The sequence below is a fragment of the Globicephala melas genome, chromosome 20, assembly GCF_963455315.2.
Source record: "Globicephala melas chromosome 20, mGloMel1.2, whole genome shotgun sequence".
Lineage (NCBI taxonomy): Eukaryota > Metazoa > Chordata > Mammalia > Artiodactyla > Delphinidae > Globicephala > Globicephala melas.
In genome coordinates this window covers 46,306,250-46,325,049 of record NC_083333.1, presented here as the reverse complement: position 1 = coordinate 46,325,049, position 18,800 = coordinate 46,306,250, and the positions used below count along the sequence as shown (strand labels likewise).

At 37.3% G+C, this 18,800-nt stretch overlaps 1 protein-coding gene across 5 annotated transcripts in view; it reads right to left on the bottom strand.

Annotated features, from left to right (window-relative positions):
- Positions 1–18,800, bottom strand: part of AP2B1 (adaptor related protein complex 2 subunit beta 1) — a 122,448-nt gene that overhangs the window by 58,983 nt on the left and 44,665 nt on the right. For all 5 annotated transcript variants that reach the window (XM_060290595.2, XM_060290593.1, XM_060290597.1 and 2 more), the window contains 4 exons: positions 17,062–17,177; positions 14,887–15,052; positions 13,245–13,343; positions 5,034–5,293 (listed from right to left, as the gene is read on the bottom strand). In XM_060290595.2, the coding sequence (XP_060146578.1) occupies positions 5,034–5,293; positions 13,245–13,343; positions 14,887–15,052; positions 17,062–17,177 (641 nt within the window). The remainder of the gene's footprint in view (positions 1–5,033; positions 5,294–13,244; positions 13,344–14,886; positions 15,053–17,061; positions 17,178–18,800) is intronic.

Sequence of the window (18,800 nt, the reverse complement as noted above, 5' to 3'; positions counted from 1 at the left end):
TGGGAGAAGTTTCCAAAATATCCATCTGACAAAATACCTGTATCCAAATTATATATAATTCCTACAAATCATTCAATCGTTACATAAAGAATTCCTACAAAGATGATAACTCATTAAAAAATAAGGAAAAGATCAGGCATGACACAAAAGAGGATATACTAGCAGTCTATAAACATGAAAAGGTACTTCCATCTTTACTCATCAAGAAAATGCAAATTAAAACTATAAGACACCACTACAAATCAACCAGAATGGCTAAAATTAAAATGATTGACAATACCAAGTGCTGCTAAGGATGTGGATCACCTAGAACTCTTATACATTTCTGGAAGGAGTGTGCACTGGTACAATCACTTGGGAAAACTGGCAGTATCTCCCATAGCTAAATATACATCTATTCTATAACCCAGCAATTCCACGAAGTGTATACACAAGAGAAATGAGTATATAGGTCTACCAACAGAAATATATACGAATATTCGCAGCAGCTTTCTCCATAAGAGCCCCAAACTGGAAACAACCCAAAGATACATCAACAGCAGATATAAATAAATTGTGGCATATGCAGCAATGGGATACTATGCACTAATAAATAGGAACACGCAACTGATAACACGGCATTAGAGTAATCTCAGATATTATACTGTGCAAAAAAGCTAGAAACAGAAGAGCAAATGCTGTATGGTTCCATTTACATGATGTTCAGAAGAGGCAAAACTAATCTACAGTGATAGAAATCAAAACAGTGGTTATCTCTGGAGGGTGGATATAACAGCAAAATGGCATGAGGAGTCTTCTGGGGTGCTGGAAATATCCTATATCTGATCAGAGTGGCAGTTATTATGAGCGCATGCACACGTAAAAATCTATTGAGCTATACACTAAAGATTAGTGCACTAATACTAAGATTATTATAAATGACATATTCATTTAAAAAGTGAAAAAAAACAATGAAAATTTCAGGCTCAGATGGCTTCACTGTGAATTATTCCAAACATTTAAGCAAAAAGTAAAACCAGGGCTTCCCTGGTGGCGCAGTGGTTGAGAGTCTGCCTGCCGATGCAGGGGACACGGGTTCGTGCCCCGGTCTGGGAAGATCCCACATGCTGTGGAGAGGCTGGGCCCGTGAGTCATGGCCGCTGAGCCTGCGCGTCCAGAGCCTGTGCTCCGCAACGGGAGAGGCCACAACAGTGAGAGGCCCAGGTACCGCCAAAAAAAAAAAAAAAGTAAAACCAATCTTAGATAAACTTTAAAGTAGAATAGAGAATGACAATTGAAAAAATCTGAAAGTATTTCAGTTTTATTGAATGTTGAGGAATTACCCCTAATTTTGGCTTGATAATATATTGTGATTTTTTTTTAAGTCCTTATCTTTGAGAGACACCAAGTTAAGTACTCATTGGTGAAGTGATATGAGGTCTGGAATTTAATTTAAAATACTCCAGCTCCCTCAAAAAAAAAATGTGTGGGGGTGATAAATGAAACAAGATTGGCAAAATACTGATGACTGTTGAAACTGAGTGATGAGTAAACGTGTTTGTTATACCATTCTATCTTGTATGTTTCCTAAGATTTATATAATTTTTTAAAAACTAAACAACGACTATAAAAATTCCATTAATAAACAAATGCTTTCTTAAAAAACGAAAACCCTACGTAGGTTCTGACAACACTTGAACAAAGAAGAATGAAGAATCAAACTCAGAAAAAACAAAAATGAAGAAGTGAAAGACTAGTGTTGCTCCTTATAAGAGGAATCTGGAGGGATGATGGGGAAAATAATATGCTGCTTTCAGTTCTGTTAAGTTTCAAGTGAGAAAAACAAGTAGGGAAGACCAACAGACAGCTAAGGAAAAGGGACTGGCAGTCAGAGTTACAGAAGTAAACTTGGGAAGAAATTCACACACATGCCTCAGGTGAAATGAGCAGAGTAACTCGGGGGTGCTGTGCTAAGAGCAGGGCATCTTTAACAGAATATATCAGTGGTAACTGCCTAAGGGAATACATAGAGAAGGTTCAGAATGAGCCTTGTGATACAACCAGAGAAGAGAAGGAACACAAAACTGCAAAGATTAAAAAACAATCTAAAAAAAAGAGGGCTTAGGAGGAAAAAGTGTCAAGGAAGAGACCTATCTAGATTGGGGAGAGGGTGGGTACAAATAAAGCCAAAAATTAATAAGGAAGTCAAAAGGGGAAACAATTTCATATACACCTAGCAAGAAATGTATGAAATCTCCATAAGGGGTATCCTCTGCCCGTGAAATTCTATCATCTCTCAACATGTACCATTTGGGAAATGTGACAAAACACATGGATTTATCAGCACCTTTAAATAGAAGGCAGAAAAGGCACATATTTTCCTCCACTCTAATAGACAGGTAAGAGTATTATGAGAAGACAAAAGTGAGTTAGATGAAAAGAAATAAATGATCTTACAGTTTCTACAAATTAAGAACATGATAAATCGTTATTATGTATTTTTTCTATACTGAAGACACAAGAAAATAACATGAAAATCTTTCCCCATTGTGAAGGCATGGGAAATAACTGCATAAAACTGTCATCCAAGCAGTATTTTTAAAAGGTGAGATATTTCCAAGTTAGACGACTATTTACCATCTCATGCCCACAGAGCAGCTGACAAGTATAGTAAGCAATACTCAACTAAAAGGCACTTTTCCCTTTCCCAAGTGATTTTAAAAGACCTCATGAAGTAAAGCATTTTTAAGCCTCTAAGGTTTTATGGTGCAAACGTATTTCATGTCAGAGGCATATCACTTATTACCCTTAGGACGCAGAAGCTAGGTGATGTCAGTACTCTTACAGACATGCCATTTGCAGCAACATACCCATATTTATTTCAAAGGGGATTTTTCTGCACTTGTTTCTTTTTTAAAAACAGGGCTTCCCTGGTGGCGCAGTGGTTGAGAGTCTGCCTGCCGATGCAGGGGACATGGGTTCGTGCCCTGGTCCGGGAGGATCCCACGTGCTGCGGAGCGGCTGGGCCCGTGAGCCATGGCCGCTGAGCCTGCGCGTCCGGAGCCTGTGCTCCGCAACGGGAGAGGCCACAGCAGTGAGAGGCCCGCGTAGCGCAAAAAACAAAACAAAAACACAAAACAAGCACAAATGGACAAAAAAGTCATCCAAAAAGAAACCACATAAGGAATTGTGAAGGTAACAAATTGAAGGCTATTAATCTGATAAAGACCTTATGTAAAAGACTGTGCTTCTTTTTACATATTGGTTCTCTTTTTGTGTTCTAGGAAGAGGTGTTTTTGTTTGTTGATTTGTTTCACTTTCCCCATCCCATTTGAGGGTCAAAGTTATCAGGAGAAAGGTAATTTAAATGGCAAACAACAGAAAGTCCATATCTATTTATCAAAACTTGAAGCACAGACTGGGAGATGTACTTAGAAGTTAAATGGTCATATCTAGTGAATGTTAAATATGCTTGCCCACGAGGTCAAACACCCTGTAACGAGGCCTGATCCTCATGAAACCACAAGTTTCCTTTGGGTGAAAATCACAGCACTGCCCTAAAACCAAAGATTCAACGCAAGGGCTAATGAAAGATTAATAATCATTTTCTTGGGTACTGCCCTTTTCTTTTTGTTTATCTGTGCCCATAGTCTGTCAAAACAGAGCTACAGTATTGTAAACGTTGACTACACTAATTTGTAAAGCAATAAATCCTACACTCTGGCTATTCATGAACCACTGAAACAGCAATATGTATTACACAATACGAGACACTCAGATACGGTGCAAGTGCAGATACTCTAACCACTCAGAGATCAAATTCTACTTAGATTTGAGGTTTATTATAATTAATGAAGGGAGATTCTGAAAAGATTCCAAGATACCCATTATAAGAGTTTATTAGAGTACTGCCACTCCCAAATTAAAATTTTAGGGTTATCTACAAAGCAAGAGTTCCATGTTACCTGACAGTCTGTTCATAATAGCATTTCCTTACTGATATGGAGCAATTTATTTTGGTAAAAAAGGTACAGGCAACTGAACAACTATGTCTACACAGAACCTAGGCTGCTCTTATAAAACAATCCTGCAAACATTATTTCATTAACAGCTAGCTTTACAGCATAAGAGAAGCAGTGTCTGCTAACTTCATCCATAAGCTTGAACCAAAGTTACAGTAAAGGATAAAAATAGCTAAATGTATACATGGGTGAACCTCATTTTATTGCACTTTGCAGATATTGCAGTCTTTACAAATTCAAAGTTTGTGGCAACCCTGCATTGTCAGATGATGATAAGCATTTTTTAGCAATACAGTATTTTTTTTTTTTTTTTTTTTTTTGCGGTACGCGGGCCTCTCACTGTTGTGGCTTCTCCCATTGCGGAGCATAGGCTCCGGACGCGCAGGCTCAGCGGCCATGGCTCACGGGCCCAGCCGCTCCGCGGCATGTGGGATCCTCCCAGACCAGGGCACGAACCCGTGTCCCCTGCATCGGCAGGCGGACTCTCAACCACTGCACCACCAGGGAAGCCCCAGCAATACAGTATTTTTAAATTAAGGTATGTAGAGTACTTTTTTAGACATAATACTATTGCACATTTAATAGACTACAGTATAGTATAGACATAACTTTTATATGCACTGAAAACACAACAACAAAAGAATTCATGACACTGCATCGCAGTGGTCTGGAACTGAAGTGCACTATCTCTGTGGTACGCCTGTACAGGCTTTTTACCAAGTTTTCAACTCTGGGAAAATTTCTAGCCTCATCTTTCTGGAAACTTTAGCAACTTTCAAACTTTATCCATTTAGAAAATCTTCACCACAATTTTCTAAAGGCACAACCTTACCTACCCTGAGATTAGAACACAGAGGGGCCTTTTAACCCATTGTTTGTGTGTGGTCACTAATATTCAGATGAAGCCTCCAGGGCAGTAGAGTAGGTTTGCCAAATGCATAGCAAATTTTTCTAGGCTATAAAAGCTTGAGGAAGACCAACTTCGTCTAAACAGAGAATCACTTCTCACTCAAACCTAGTTTACCTGCTTACCTCCCATGATGTACTGGCAAGTGTTTGCGATGGATTCCATGACTTCCTTCCACAAAAGCATTGGGCGGCTTATGGTACACTGAGGCCAAAGAACCAATGTGGCAGATGAGCTCATCCAACAGAGTTGGCTCAATAAGATCTGTCTCCTCAGAGATCAGTGGCTTCTCGGACAAGACTACTTCTTTGGCTGTGACAGGATCAGTTGAGAGAAGGCGCCAATAAATATAGCCCCGGTCTCGAAGGTCAGGATTATCAGAATCCTAATGAAAAGACAATGGCAAGAAGGTTTAAATGTAACCTTTCTCCATACAGAAAGCCAAACTGCTGGATTTATTATCAAGGCAATGCTGAAGTGATTTACACAGAGCTGGCCGTTAAGAAGATATTTAGACTCAATATATTGTTAATAGTCATAATTCTGTAATCTCTAATGTTTCCAAGAATTTAAATATAAATTGAAGTGGGTTAGTTCTAAGACTCAAATTCAAAATGAAGTTGGGAAAAGGAAAATAAATTTTAAGCCAGTAAAAATCAACTGCTTACGATGGCCTCAGGACATAAAAATAATGTTTTTAACTGCTTTAATATTAGCAGGATTATTCATGAAACACATCTTACATATATTTCACTCATACCTTCTTTCTTCATTCAAATATTTATTAAGTATCTCCTATGGAGACACTAGCTAGGCCCTGGATATAAAGAGACAACAACACAGTGCCTGACTTCAATGAGCTCAAAGAATATTAATTATTACAATATAGTATGAGAGGTACTATTACCTAAATAATAAAAAAAAACTGTTCAAGAGAGAACATAACTAAGTGCTTCTAAAAGGGGTGACACTTGAATTTAGTGGTCTCATTTTTTTTTTTGTGGCTGTTTAAAAATAATTTTATACATGGTCATGGCTAAGAAAAATTTATTATCAATGACACATCACAATTTAGAAATGTATAATATAAAAATAAGTCTCCCCCATCATCCAACCCTACCCCACCTTAACTCCCCATCCCCAAAATAGCCATATTAACAGTGCACTATATATCTTACCAGAGCGCTCCCACACATACATATATTTATTTTATACAAAACCAGTTTCATAGTATATATACTGCTCCTCAAGCTGCTTTCCATATTGGCACATACAGCTGTCATTTTCCACTGTATATGCAGCACTGCATCATTATTTACTAGTGTCCTATTGATGAACATTTAGGCTGTTGCCTCTTTCTCCCTCCTTCCTACTATTTATTTTTGCAATCATTACAAAGTGGCAATAAATATCCTGGTATCCACCTCTCAGAATGTCTGTATAGTGGCATTCATTTACGCATGAATTGTTTCAGTGGTATCATGTTATTAAAGGCAACAATCAGTCCCATTTCAATTTCTGTATTTAAAACACATACAAAAATATTTTCTTTAAACTAGGCCAGGGTTTTTCCCATGAGTTTCTACATAAGCAGATGAACTGGTTTATAATTTAGCAATTTAAGGCACGTATCATTCAACTCAATACCGGAAGTGACCCTGATGGTTTTATATATATTTTCTTAATCATGTATATTTAATTTGCACTCAAAATGGAGTGCTGGTTAAAAACAAAAAAGTATAAAGAACACTGAGATACAAGTTAATACAGTATAAAAATGGTAAATTTCACCTCAAGATAATCTTTATCACATTCATAGGTTGCATTATTCTAATAGAAATGCACATATACATGTATTATTCATATCAAAATGTTTGTAGTATTTGAAATGCCAGGGTTAAAAAAAGGAAACAGTGATACTATCCAATCTAAATGAGTTTGTTTTGTTGCTTGCTGGGAGGGGGGCTAATTTGCTCCTGAGGAAGTGTTTATAAATAGCAGCCTGAAACCTCCTCACTTGGATTTTCATTTGGAAACAAAGCGTGAATATTATGAAACATAAACAAGTTGAGTTTTTAAAAGAGCAGAATACAAGTTTCTCCAAGTATCACATTAGGAAAGCAATCCCCTGCCCAGCTTTTATTGCTATTTAAATTAAAAGTTAAATTTTAATCTGTATATTCAGTCCCCAAAGCATGTCATTTAAAATTTGCAGACTATGCTTTTTATTACACAATGAACACTACACATCACTTAACTGGGAAAACTTAATTTGCCTTTATATAGTAGTAAAGTTGTTAAACATATTAAAATAAACTACATAATACAGCTTAATAATATACTTATCAAAATATTTTTTTTTTTTACTTTAAACTATTTCTCTCATATAGCTGGTACATATTTAACCAAATGGCCAAAAAATAAAAGATTCCTGTGGGGATTCACAAAATATATACTTCCGTGAAAATAGCTTGAGTCCCCCCACAAATTCAAAACACTGCAACAGGACAAACTTCTGAAGATAGAATCACTGGATCAAAGGGTATATGTACTGTAAATCTTAACACTGACTTAAAAATTTAGTCCTATGAGAAATGAGAAAATGCGTGCAAATTTTCCAGGACTAGAAGTGAAGAGTGGGCAAGGATCTCCACTGTCCAAACTCAGTTATCCTGAGGGGTGATCTGTTAGGACTACTATCAGCTGGCCTTCACTGCCTCACTAATTCACATGGAGACCACGATAAATCAGGCCCAGTCAAGGCTAATGACAAGAAAATAGAAACTTTTTATGATTTTAAGGTGCCATTATGTGTTTGGTGACTCAGAAAATTTGGTTTCGGATCTACTGTACTGCTAGTCTGATAGGCCCCCATAAGGATCTCGAGAAAATAGTGTATTTTCCAAAATTTGAGAGCTTCCAAAACAATTCTTACCAAGCAAGCTCTGAAACAGTAATTCTTAAACTATAATGTGCATCAACATTTTAACACACCAGGAAAGCCACTGAAAGTGCAGATTCCAGAGTTTCTGATTCATTATGTCAGAAGTGGGGCCCAGGAACTTTTATTTTTAACAAGCAGCACAGGTGATTTTGATGATGACAGTCTCTAGTTCACAGACGGAAAAACTAAGGTGAAGACTTCTTTTCCATGTACTAAAAATAGTAATTACTAAAGTTTGGACACTTCTATGAGTATTCTTTACTAATTCCTCTAAAACTATCAAAGCGAAAAGACAAATCTTTGAAATAAAGCCATGGATTCAAGGGTTGGTTTTCTTTTCCCCTAATTATATACATATATATATATACACACACACACACACACACACACATATATATATATATACATACATATATATATAGTTTTTTTTTTCCTAACCTGTTGACTTCTGTCATTTAACTGGGGTGTTTAGACAACGTTTAATGTACTTATTGATATGGTTAGGTTTGGAACTGTTGTCATTTCTTTTTTGTCTTATTTGTTCTCTGCACCCCTTTTATTCTTTTTTCTTTATTGTTGTTGTTTTTATAAATTTATTTATTTTTTGGTGCATTGGGTGTTCGTTGTTGGGTCTTCACTGCTGCGCGTGGGCTGTCTCTAGTTGCCGCGAGCAGGGGCTACTCTTCGTTGCGGTGCGCAGGCTTCTCATTGCGGTGGTTTCTCCCGTTGCAGAGCTTGGGCTCTAGGCGCATGGGCTTCAGTAGTTGTGGCACGTGGGCTCAGCAGTTGTGGCCCACGGGCTCCAGAGCACAGGTTCAGCAGTTGTGGCGCATGGGCTTCGTTGCTCCGCGGCATGTGGGATCCTCGCTCGAACCCGTGTGCCCTGCATTGGCAGGCGGACTCTCAACCACTGCACCACCAGGAAGTCCCATAACATTTCTAATCATACCACCATTTTATTTAAAATTAGAAGCACAAAGATTTCACATATACTTCACTGAATTCTCAGCATAGATAAACAATAGGATTAAGTCTACTATAAAGACAGAACAGTAGTATGACAGAGAAATTTGCCCAGTCACGTCCTGAACCAGGGGATGTAGCAGAAACAGAACCCCACCACCCAATTCAAATTAATGTAACTCAGCAGATCATGCTGCCCTCAACTTAAAAATTCATGGCTGGTAACATAAATATTAAATTAGGTTCTTATTTCACGAACTTGAGAAAAAAATTCCAGAGGAAAATTCCAGTGGAAAAGACTTATATAAATGTGCTTATTCTATTATGCTAATGCCTCAGATTTCATTAACTGGACAGAAAAGGCAAGCCTAGAGAAACTGTTTATTATTTATAGCCAAATATGAAATAATCATCCACAATAATCTTAAAACCTCTAAGTTCACTTATTTATACTGGCTTATCCACAACAATGCTTCAGGCAGGGAAGACAGGAAATGAGTATTCTCAAAAGTCATTCTTAACTTTCAGACTTGAGAAGCAGCATTAACAGAGTAGAAAAGGGCAAAGACTCTGGAGCCAGGCTACTTGGGTTTGAGTACTAGTTCCATCCCATATTAACTGGGCCGGTCTCTCTGTCTCAGTTTCCTCACCTATAAAATGGGAAGAGTAACAGTGTTAACCCTTACTGAAAGCCTGGCACATAGTAAGCACTATACAGATGACTGTTGTTACTAAGATTCTCTACTAGTCCTTGTACAGAAAATCTAGAATTAGGAACGTCTGATGGTTTATTTATACCCTGCCCTGTTCTAGAAATGGATTTAGCAAATCTTATAAAATACATCTAAGGCTAGAGAACATAAATTAGAAGCAAAGGCAGAAAAATGCAAGCCACGATGACCCACACATTTTCTACGGGAGATCCTTAAATCTGATTCTAAGGTTTCAAACATCTGATATGAAAAACAAGTCTAGTCAGATAAGCCATTCAGAGGGGCAGTTAATTACACACTAATGCATAAGAGAATCCAAAACTGGTTAGGAATTTTTTTATGGGGTTTCATAGAGAAAAAAATATATAATGGAATAAATACTTTGATAACAGACCTAAAGAGGATAGTTTCTCATGACAACCCTTACTACAGGATGATGATATTAGTGTAATTCAGTAAAAACTATTCTAATAAGGGTCAAATACAATGCAGTCTAGATCCCCAGCTCTCTACTAATCTGGCTTGATTCAGTGGTAAATTTCAACATCTATAAGAACATAGGGAATCCTCCCTAAACACTTTATCTCAGGCAAATACTGTAATAAGAGTGAGTTTGAACTCTGACAAGAACCTAAAACACAGCTCTCCTATGCTGCCTGTTAAATACAGATACAGAGGCCTTAAGAGACAATGGAGATGAAGGCAGGGTTCAGAACTTGTGAATACAATAGATATCTACCAAAGACACTCACTTGATTATGAGGCTAGCCTTATCTATTCAGAAGTGAGTAGACAGGATTTCCCTGGTCACACAGTGGTTAAGAATCTGCCTGCCAATGCAGGGGACACAGGTTCGAGCCCTGGTCTGGGAAAATCCCACATGCCACGGAGCAACTAAGCCTGTGTGCCACAACTACTGAAGCCCACATGCCACAACTACTGGAGCCCGTGCTCCGCAACAAGAGAAGCCACTGCAATGAGAAGCCTGCGCACCACAACGAAGAGTAGCCCCTACTCGCTGCAACTAGAAAAAGACCGTATGCAGCCAAAAGTAAATAAATAAATAATTAAATTTAAAAAGGGAGTAGAGAAGGAGCAAAGCCAAAATTCTTTTTAGAAAATTGTTCTAACTCCATCTTAACAGAGATACAAATGGGTAATAAAGGGTCTAGACTAGGAAATCTAGAATGCTCAATATAGATAATATTAATTGCTTTGCTTCAGGCAAAAGGAAGTTTTAGAAAAAACACTTCAAAGAGCTCTAACAGATAAATTTTAAAAGATGTAAAATTAATAATAGGAAAGGTGTATCTATTTTCCAAGGTGGATGAATGTCAAGTGGCCTCTCAGCAGTTAAGATGATTTTGACTATTCCACACATACATAAACACAGAATCTTCAATTTGGCTGAGGCATGAATCTGTCACACAATGTAAGCCGAGACAGTCTCTTACCTGCCGAGTGATTCTAGGTCACCACCCAGCACTCCCATCTCTACATTTTCTCTTTCCTTATTTTCTACTTCTTGTGGTAACTTTCATGGAGAGCCAGATATTGCTGATGCTTTGAAATGTGGCCATCAGGGGAGAGTTAAAACTTGAGATACTTTAATAAACAGAAATCCCATGATTCTTGAAGAAAATGAGATTTCTGAGAAAGCTAAGAGACTGTATAAATAGGTATTTATCTGTGTTCAGGGAGTTTTCTGAAGTGTTAGTACATAGGCCTCATTAAAGTCAAGTTTACTATATTACCATCTAGAATAAACACAAGACTTCTTTGAATCTGGTTAACTTATACAGAGCTCTTTCTTTCATAAAGGAGAGAGGCTCCAGGGCCTGTAGCAAAAGACAGAAATGAACTTCAAGGCCCTAAGATGAAGTCAAATACATGGCTAATTTAATGGCAATCACCCTACAGAGTCTGTAATAAGCACTACATGATTAAGAAGGGGCAATTTCTATTCAAAATGGCCCCCTGTAGATGACCTATTAAACATTAACGTGAAAATTAACGTCTAACCTAAACTATTTTGATTCAGAAGATGACCAATTTCTGCTCTTAGTGCCAAGACATGCCTCATCAGTGATGGACAACCTCCCAGTCCACTTTTCATGGACAGATGGTGAGCCATGGCCTGCCCTTGACTCCACATACTCATATGGATGCTTCTTCACACTAACCATAATGGGGTCAAGTGAAGGTTTAGAGACTTGGGGAAATAGCACATTAAAAAGTTCATTCATAATTTGTTGGAGAAATGGAGAAAACTGAGAGGTACAAGGGGTGGAGTGGGACACCTCTATTTTCTGTGAAGTGAATTTTCTGACATCCTTTAACTCAACTACTGTTGGTCAACTGCTCCTTAAAAGATAATCAAGTGATAATTCTCAGTAATGCTTACTTGCGTCAGTAATCAGACAAGACAATTATCTTAATTTTTAGTTTCAGGTCTTCTTCACATTTGAGTTCATTGATTGTAAAACATCTGTACTGCAATCAAGTGTCAGAAAGTAGCCTTTGACTCTAGCAGTTTTCTTGGCTGTATTTTTTTCAGAGTTGTATAGCATATCCTATAAACAACTTATTTAATAATGTTGTCTGCTTTATAGTATTCCATTAAGTATTCAAATGCCTTATCTGCCCACCAAACTTCTTTTCCTTAAAATGGATTCCTGGCATTTCTAAAATTAAATACTGTCAGAGGAAAGAAGAACTTTGCATTTATCAGGTACCAAATGATGCGCTTTGACCACTTAACAGATGATGTATTGGCAACTATTCAAGGTTCCCATTTGTGGTCTCAGTTTGGAACTGGGTTTCAAGAAGTGTACTAAGTGCACATCCCAACCGTACTAATTAATTTCAGGATTTACCATATTTAGTCCTCCAATTGTGCTCATTATTGATATGAAATAAAGCTCCCCAGAGCAAAAAAAAAAGGAAAGATGACAGCTCAGAACTAGGTTAAATAACTATAGAAGAGTTCAAATGCTGTTAATATACAACTATAAAGAGATGAAAGGGGAAAATGGTAAATTGAATATCTGAATCAGATTCCATGTGTAAACACACATCATAACTCTTGACAGCCTGCTAAAGCCAGCCTGTTCTCAAATCTAATTAAGAACATTACTGGATCATGATGGACTGATCATTATACTAGTTACGTCAGAAAAAGTAATTACTTTGATTTCTGTGTATCCAGCTGGTTGCCACATTCCTGAAATCAGAACCCTCCCTAAAAGGACCAAAAATACTAAATAAATAAGGAAGCAGCATTAGCACTTTAAAATTACTTAAAGAGAAAGGCAACTTATCTAGAAGGCAGAACAGCACACGAGATATTTGTCAAAGCATTTACCATCTCTACAGGGTACTTTCATTTGAAAGCTGAAATTAAGTCCCCCAGAAGGAGATACTGTGAGACTCAATGTCATTTTCACTAAGTCATGTCCTTCGTTAACGCTAAAGAGTCTAAGTTCAATTTTCATGAATTATTATTAAAACTGGAGTCAGTCAATTCATTTAGAAGCCATACAACCAGTTCTAATTCAGCAGAATATGTAAAAGAGGCACTGTTTTTATTTTTTTAACAGAATCTAAACTCCTTCCGTTTAAAATCTCTGCAAATGAACCTTCTTGGAAGAAGTTTCACAATTTCCTAGAATTTAAAACAAGACAAATCAACTCCATGCTTTTTTCAGACTTCTTACCTGTGTTGCCAAACTCAAGACCTGCTGTACCAGCTCCTGCGTTTCTGATGGTTTCTTGAGAAACAGCTTCACTATGGCAGTAAGCAGAGTGAGCTGTACCTAAGCAAATGTAATTTAATAGGTAAAGTGAAAGACATTTGCATTATTCCACACCATGAATTCCAAAGTGATATTTTCCCAAATATGACTTACTATGAGGTCTTTCTGATTTTGATTAAGAAACAAAGGTTAAAACTCAGCCAATATCCACAATAGCAGTCAAAGGTTTTCATCAACTGAAAACTCACTAGCCTCCTATCTCCAAATTGCATTTTTTGGCATCAAAAACTGCTGGTTTGTTTCTGGCCCAGATAATCACCTGTATTTCTTAAAGTACATGCTAACATACTGATGGCAATAAAACTGGTTCCTGACCAAATTCTTTATTATTTACTTCCACCAAAAGCTACAACTTCCAGGGAATTAGGGAATCATTTATCATACTGAGGCAAGAGCCAAGACAGTAGAATTATGCCAGATCACAACCAGTTAAGAGTGGCATGCTAGGGCTTCCCTGGTGGCGCAGTGGTTAAGAATCCGCCTGCCCATGCAGGGGACACGGGTTTGAGCCCTGGTCCAGGAAGAACCCACGTGCCGCAGAGCAACTAAGCCCATGCGCCACAACTACTGAAGCCTGCGTGCCTAGAGTCTGTGCTCCGCAACAAGAGAAGCCACCACTATGAGAAGCCCTCGCACCGCAATGAAGAGTGGCCCCCGCTCGCGGCAACTAGAGAAAGCCCGCGCACAGCAACGGAAGACCCAATGCAGCCAAAAATAAATAAATGAAACAAATCAATTAAACACACAAAAAAATAATAAAATTTTAAAAATAATAATTAAAAAAAAAAAAGAGTCGCCTGCTGAACCATGAAACTACTGGCTGGTATATGTTCCTTGTAGGGCCTATTAAAATTACTATGATAGATTACACACATGAACTTCAATTTGCAGTGAGTACAAATGCCGGGGAAAAAGCTTTAATAATTTATCTGCTTCTCTGGGCCTTTGACTCGAAGGTCTCTCAGTTTTGGTAGAAGACAGACAGAAGATGGGAAGGAGTCTAACCACCCACAAAGAATCTTTTCAAACTGCACATGCCAGCCTTCACCCTAGACTGAAACCCCAGCTGCAACTGAGCCACAACCATTACTAACAGCAATGGGTAATCATCTTTAGGTGACAGAAAATTAAAAAGTAATAACTACTGCTCTAAGTCAGTAGTTGTCAAAGTGTGGTTCTGGACCAGCAGCAGCAATAGCATCACCACCCTCAACCTTGTAAGAAATGAACATGCTTAGGCCCATCTCAGACCTACTGACTCAGAAACTCTAGGGGTGGGGCCCAGCAACCTGTCCTTTAACACAGGTTAAACACCAGTGCTTAGGTGCTTCTTAGGCTCATTAAAGTCTGAGAACCACTGTCTAAATTAGGCAGGCTTGTTCCAACAGAAGTTAGCACAACTGAAAAAGGTCACCCCTTTTTGGGAGAAAAATGAACATACTATATGTGTATATAAATTCGCACACATGAAACTGCCTAACCTTTACCTTTCCTGAAGTCGTCCCCAAAACATCTAATACATAAGATATAGATGGGAACTTACCTGGGTGCTTTCATCATGAAAACCTTCCAGGAAGCTCTCTAGTAACTCATCTGCATTGTCAATTCTTTCAGCATATTCTCCCACAATCCAAATCATAGCTGCTCGAGCGTCTGGTTCATCCAGTGAGTCTAAGTTCTCACACAAAGTGGCAATGATACTTTCATATCTGATATAACAAAATGGACTATGGTTACTGAAGGCAAAACTGAGAAGTGTATTTAACAATGAAGCCTAAAAAGCAAAAAACCATGGACAAGGTACCCTAAACCACCACCAAACTACAAAGACTTTTAGCCAAGAGAATGTACAGGCTTTAAAGCCAGAAAATTATAAATGTCTTCAATTTTCCTTCAATTATGTTTTAATAACTAGACCATAAATCTTTGTAAAAGCTTATCAGATATTCTTTTCACAAGGAAAAACTAACCTATGGTTTAAGATAATACCACTACCTTACATTTCTCACAGTCCTTCTCATAACTAGATCAGAGAATTTTCCTATTACTTCATTTTACCTTCATCGTAGAGGAACAGAAATTCCACTTTACTATTAGGAAAATGGAGTCAGACAACAATAGCATCCAGAAACAGTAATTTTGCCTCTTATCCACCTATCTCTGCTTTCTATAGAGATCTTTATGTTCCTTCCTCCCAAGGCACCCACACTAATGACCTGTTTTTCTAAAGAAATAAGCAATTCGAGTATTTATTTTTACAGGTCTATAGCTCTCATTCTTTACCATGTTAAATCCATCTCCTTGGCTAATGTGTTTTTTTTTTTTTTTGCGGTACGTGGGCCTCTCTCGTTGCGGAGCACAGGCTCTGGACACGCAGGCTCAGCAGCCATGGCTCACGGGCCCAGCCGCTCCGCGGCATGTGGGATCTTCCCGGACTGGGGCACAAACCCGTGTCCCCTGCATCGGCAGGCGGACTCTCAACCACTGCGCCACCAGGGAAGCCCAGCTAATGTAGTTTTAAACATCAGAATGAAATTGTATAATAAATGAGATATGGACAACTGAATAATACACTTAATTGTTTGCCCTATTTCCACTGATTAAACCAGGTTCTCGATAATGCTTTCTTAAAATTAAACTATCATAATCCCTCAGTAATACAGACCAGAAATGGACACATTTCTTTACCAAGCATATTAAGATATACACCTCCCCACTTAATCAAGAAGTTTAGAAACCCAACCCTCCTCTTTCCTGGGAGAACGGTAAAAGTATATGATCCTTTTTCCAAAAATACCATTTCTAGAATTCAAAAAAAAAAAAATATATATATATATATACAGTATATATAATGCTTAATAAACCACTGCCTTATTAAAATATTTCTTCTAATTCTGAGTCCACCACTAAGCTAACTAACTGTAAGTCACTTCATTTCACATTATCTTTAACGATAATCAAAAGCCTTAGCACAGTTCATCTCTATGATTATAAGGTAAAATGAGATTTAGGATGCTTATAAGATCTGCTCTTATTTCACTCTTTCAGATTCCTTAATTGTTTGCCTTCAAAAGCAAATCTGAAAAAGTATTTTTGTTTCATGACTAAGAGGCCTCAATGTGAAAATTTTTATGGAGTGAAAATGTAGATTTTGTATATCTTAAAGGAAGCAGCTACAATACTTCAGAAAAGGCCTGAAACTCTGACAGTTTATTGTTGCATGTTCTATAATTTTCTACAAGTACTACATAACATACTAAGTGAGTAGTGAAGCTGTCACCTCCCTGGCTTTTACAATAAGGTGACCATATAATTTATTATTCAAACTGAGACGTTTCTGAGAGTGAAAAGGGGCACAATTATTAATTATGCCTGGTAAGAGGCATAAAATGGATTATGCCCAGACAACGTAGAATATATGGGTATCCTTATTTAATAGTAACTTCATCACCAAAGAATCTGGCTAACTTTAATATATGCCAATTGACAATGCATATTCAGACAGAACTTCAATTCTTCTAAAAGTGATAAAGCAGAGTGAAAAATCAGATTTTAATCCTTGTGCTAACCAACTTATACGTTTCTGATTTTTAATAAAGTATTCAATTATGACCAGTTACTTTACAAAGACTAATTCTTACCTAGCCAACCTCAAAGTGCCTTACTTAAACATTTCCTAAATGATCTGAGGAAGAGGGGCAGAAGTAGCTGAACGTACTTGTTGGGGTATTTGCGGAAGATATCCCTGATGACAACAATCGCCTCTTGGACCACATAATTTACTTTGGTTTGGATGAGATCAAGCAATGTGCTTACACAGCGCTCTGCAGATTGCTGCAAAGAGGAACATAATGAGAAGTCAGATGATCTATCCAATAACACAACCTCAACATAAAAAATATTTTTTTGGAACATTCAGGTGTATCAACTAAACTAGACTAAAAGATGAGGCACTTAATTTGACCACACTATACTAGAGGCTGGGTTATCTGATGGAGATATACAGAAGTTCTAGATATACTCCAAATTTGACTCATTACAAGAAACAGTTCAAGTGAAAAAAATCATCTTGGATAGCCAGGATGACAGAAAGGAGAAGAAAGCATAAGTCAAGGTAGAAGGAAAGAATAAGAATGAAAGAATAAGCCAAGCGAAGAGGTCTTTATCTGAAGTTCATGAATGAGCACAGACAGAAGGCATCTTTAAACCTCTTGAAATGAAACTGCCAAATTTCATTTGTGCACACAAGCATATTTTCCTGGGAGAAGGTTTACAGTTTTCATTATATTTTCAAAGTTCTCTGTGACTCAAAAAACTCTAAGAAAAAGTTGCCATCTTCTGGGCTATATAACTGCAAGTCTATGGCCTTAGATAAACTGCAATTTTCCACAGCCTATGTTTCATCTATAAAATAGAATTTAATCTATTAGTCTTTTATTAATGAAGGGAATATGGAAGAATACAAGTGACAAAACTAATGTATTGAAACAATAAGTCATAGTTTTTAAAAGGGTTCCAGAAGAGAGATCCTAAAAACCAAGGACTGATTTATCATATATTACAATGTATTATGATGGGTCATTCCATTATATGCCTCCTGATAAGATGCAACAGGAAATTCACAGCAGCATCTAAGAGGTATTCTTGCCAAAAACACTGAATATGAGTATTACCAAGCCTCTAGATTTAATTTTCTAAAGGGGATGAAGGAATGAGATAAACAACATCACTAAAATACTATCAGCCAAATCTAGATTCTGCAAAATTCTACAAGCCTAATGAGCTAGTCCTTTCAATAAATGGCACCCAAATAAATAAGTAAAGACTTAAGAGACATATTAACCAAATGCAATGTATAGCTAGCTCTTGTTTAGATTTTGATTTGAACAAGGCAACTGTAAGAAGACATTTAGACACAATTAGGGAAAACTGAACATGGACTAGGTATTTAATGAGATTAAGAGTTACTGTTTGTTGAGTGCGGTAACGATATCATGACAATTTTTTTTTAGAGGACCTTATCTATTAGATATACACATTGGACTACTCTAATAAGATCATATCTGAGATCTGCATTAAAATATAACAGTAACCCACTCCCTTGAAGGGGGAGGGAGAGGGAGAAGATCAAATGGGAACAGCAATGTGTTGATATTTGTTCAAGATGGATGGTGGGTATATGAGAGCTCATTAATCAATTTTACCTTAGTGTATACCTAAAAATTTCTGTAATAAAATCTTTTAAAGGTACTATAATTTAAACCATTCCAAGCAATATAACGAAAACAAAATTGCATCTTGAGGTTATTTATATGAGGTCATATATATGACGATTCTGTTCTCTTTTATTATTGTAGTTTTCCCATTTTTGAATTCTATTTTATTCATTTTCAACTAGTTATTTCCTGTGCTGTTATTACAACAGCAAAACAGTTGGGAAATTTTAAATATAAAAGT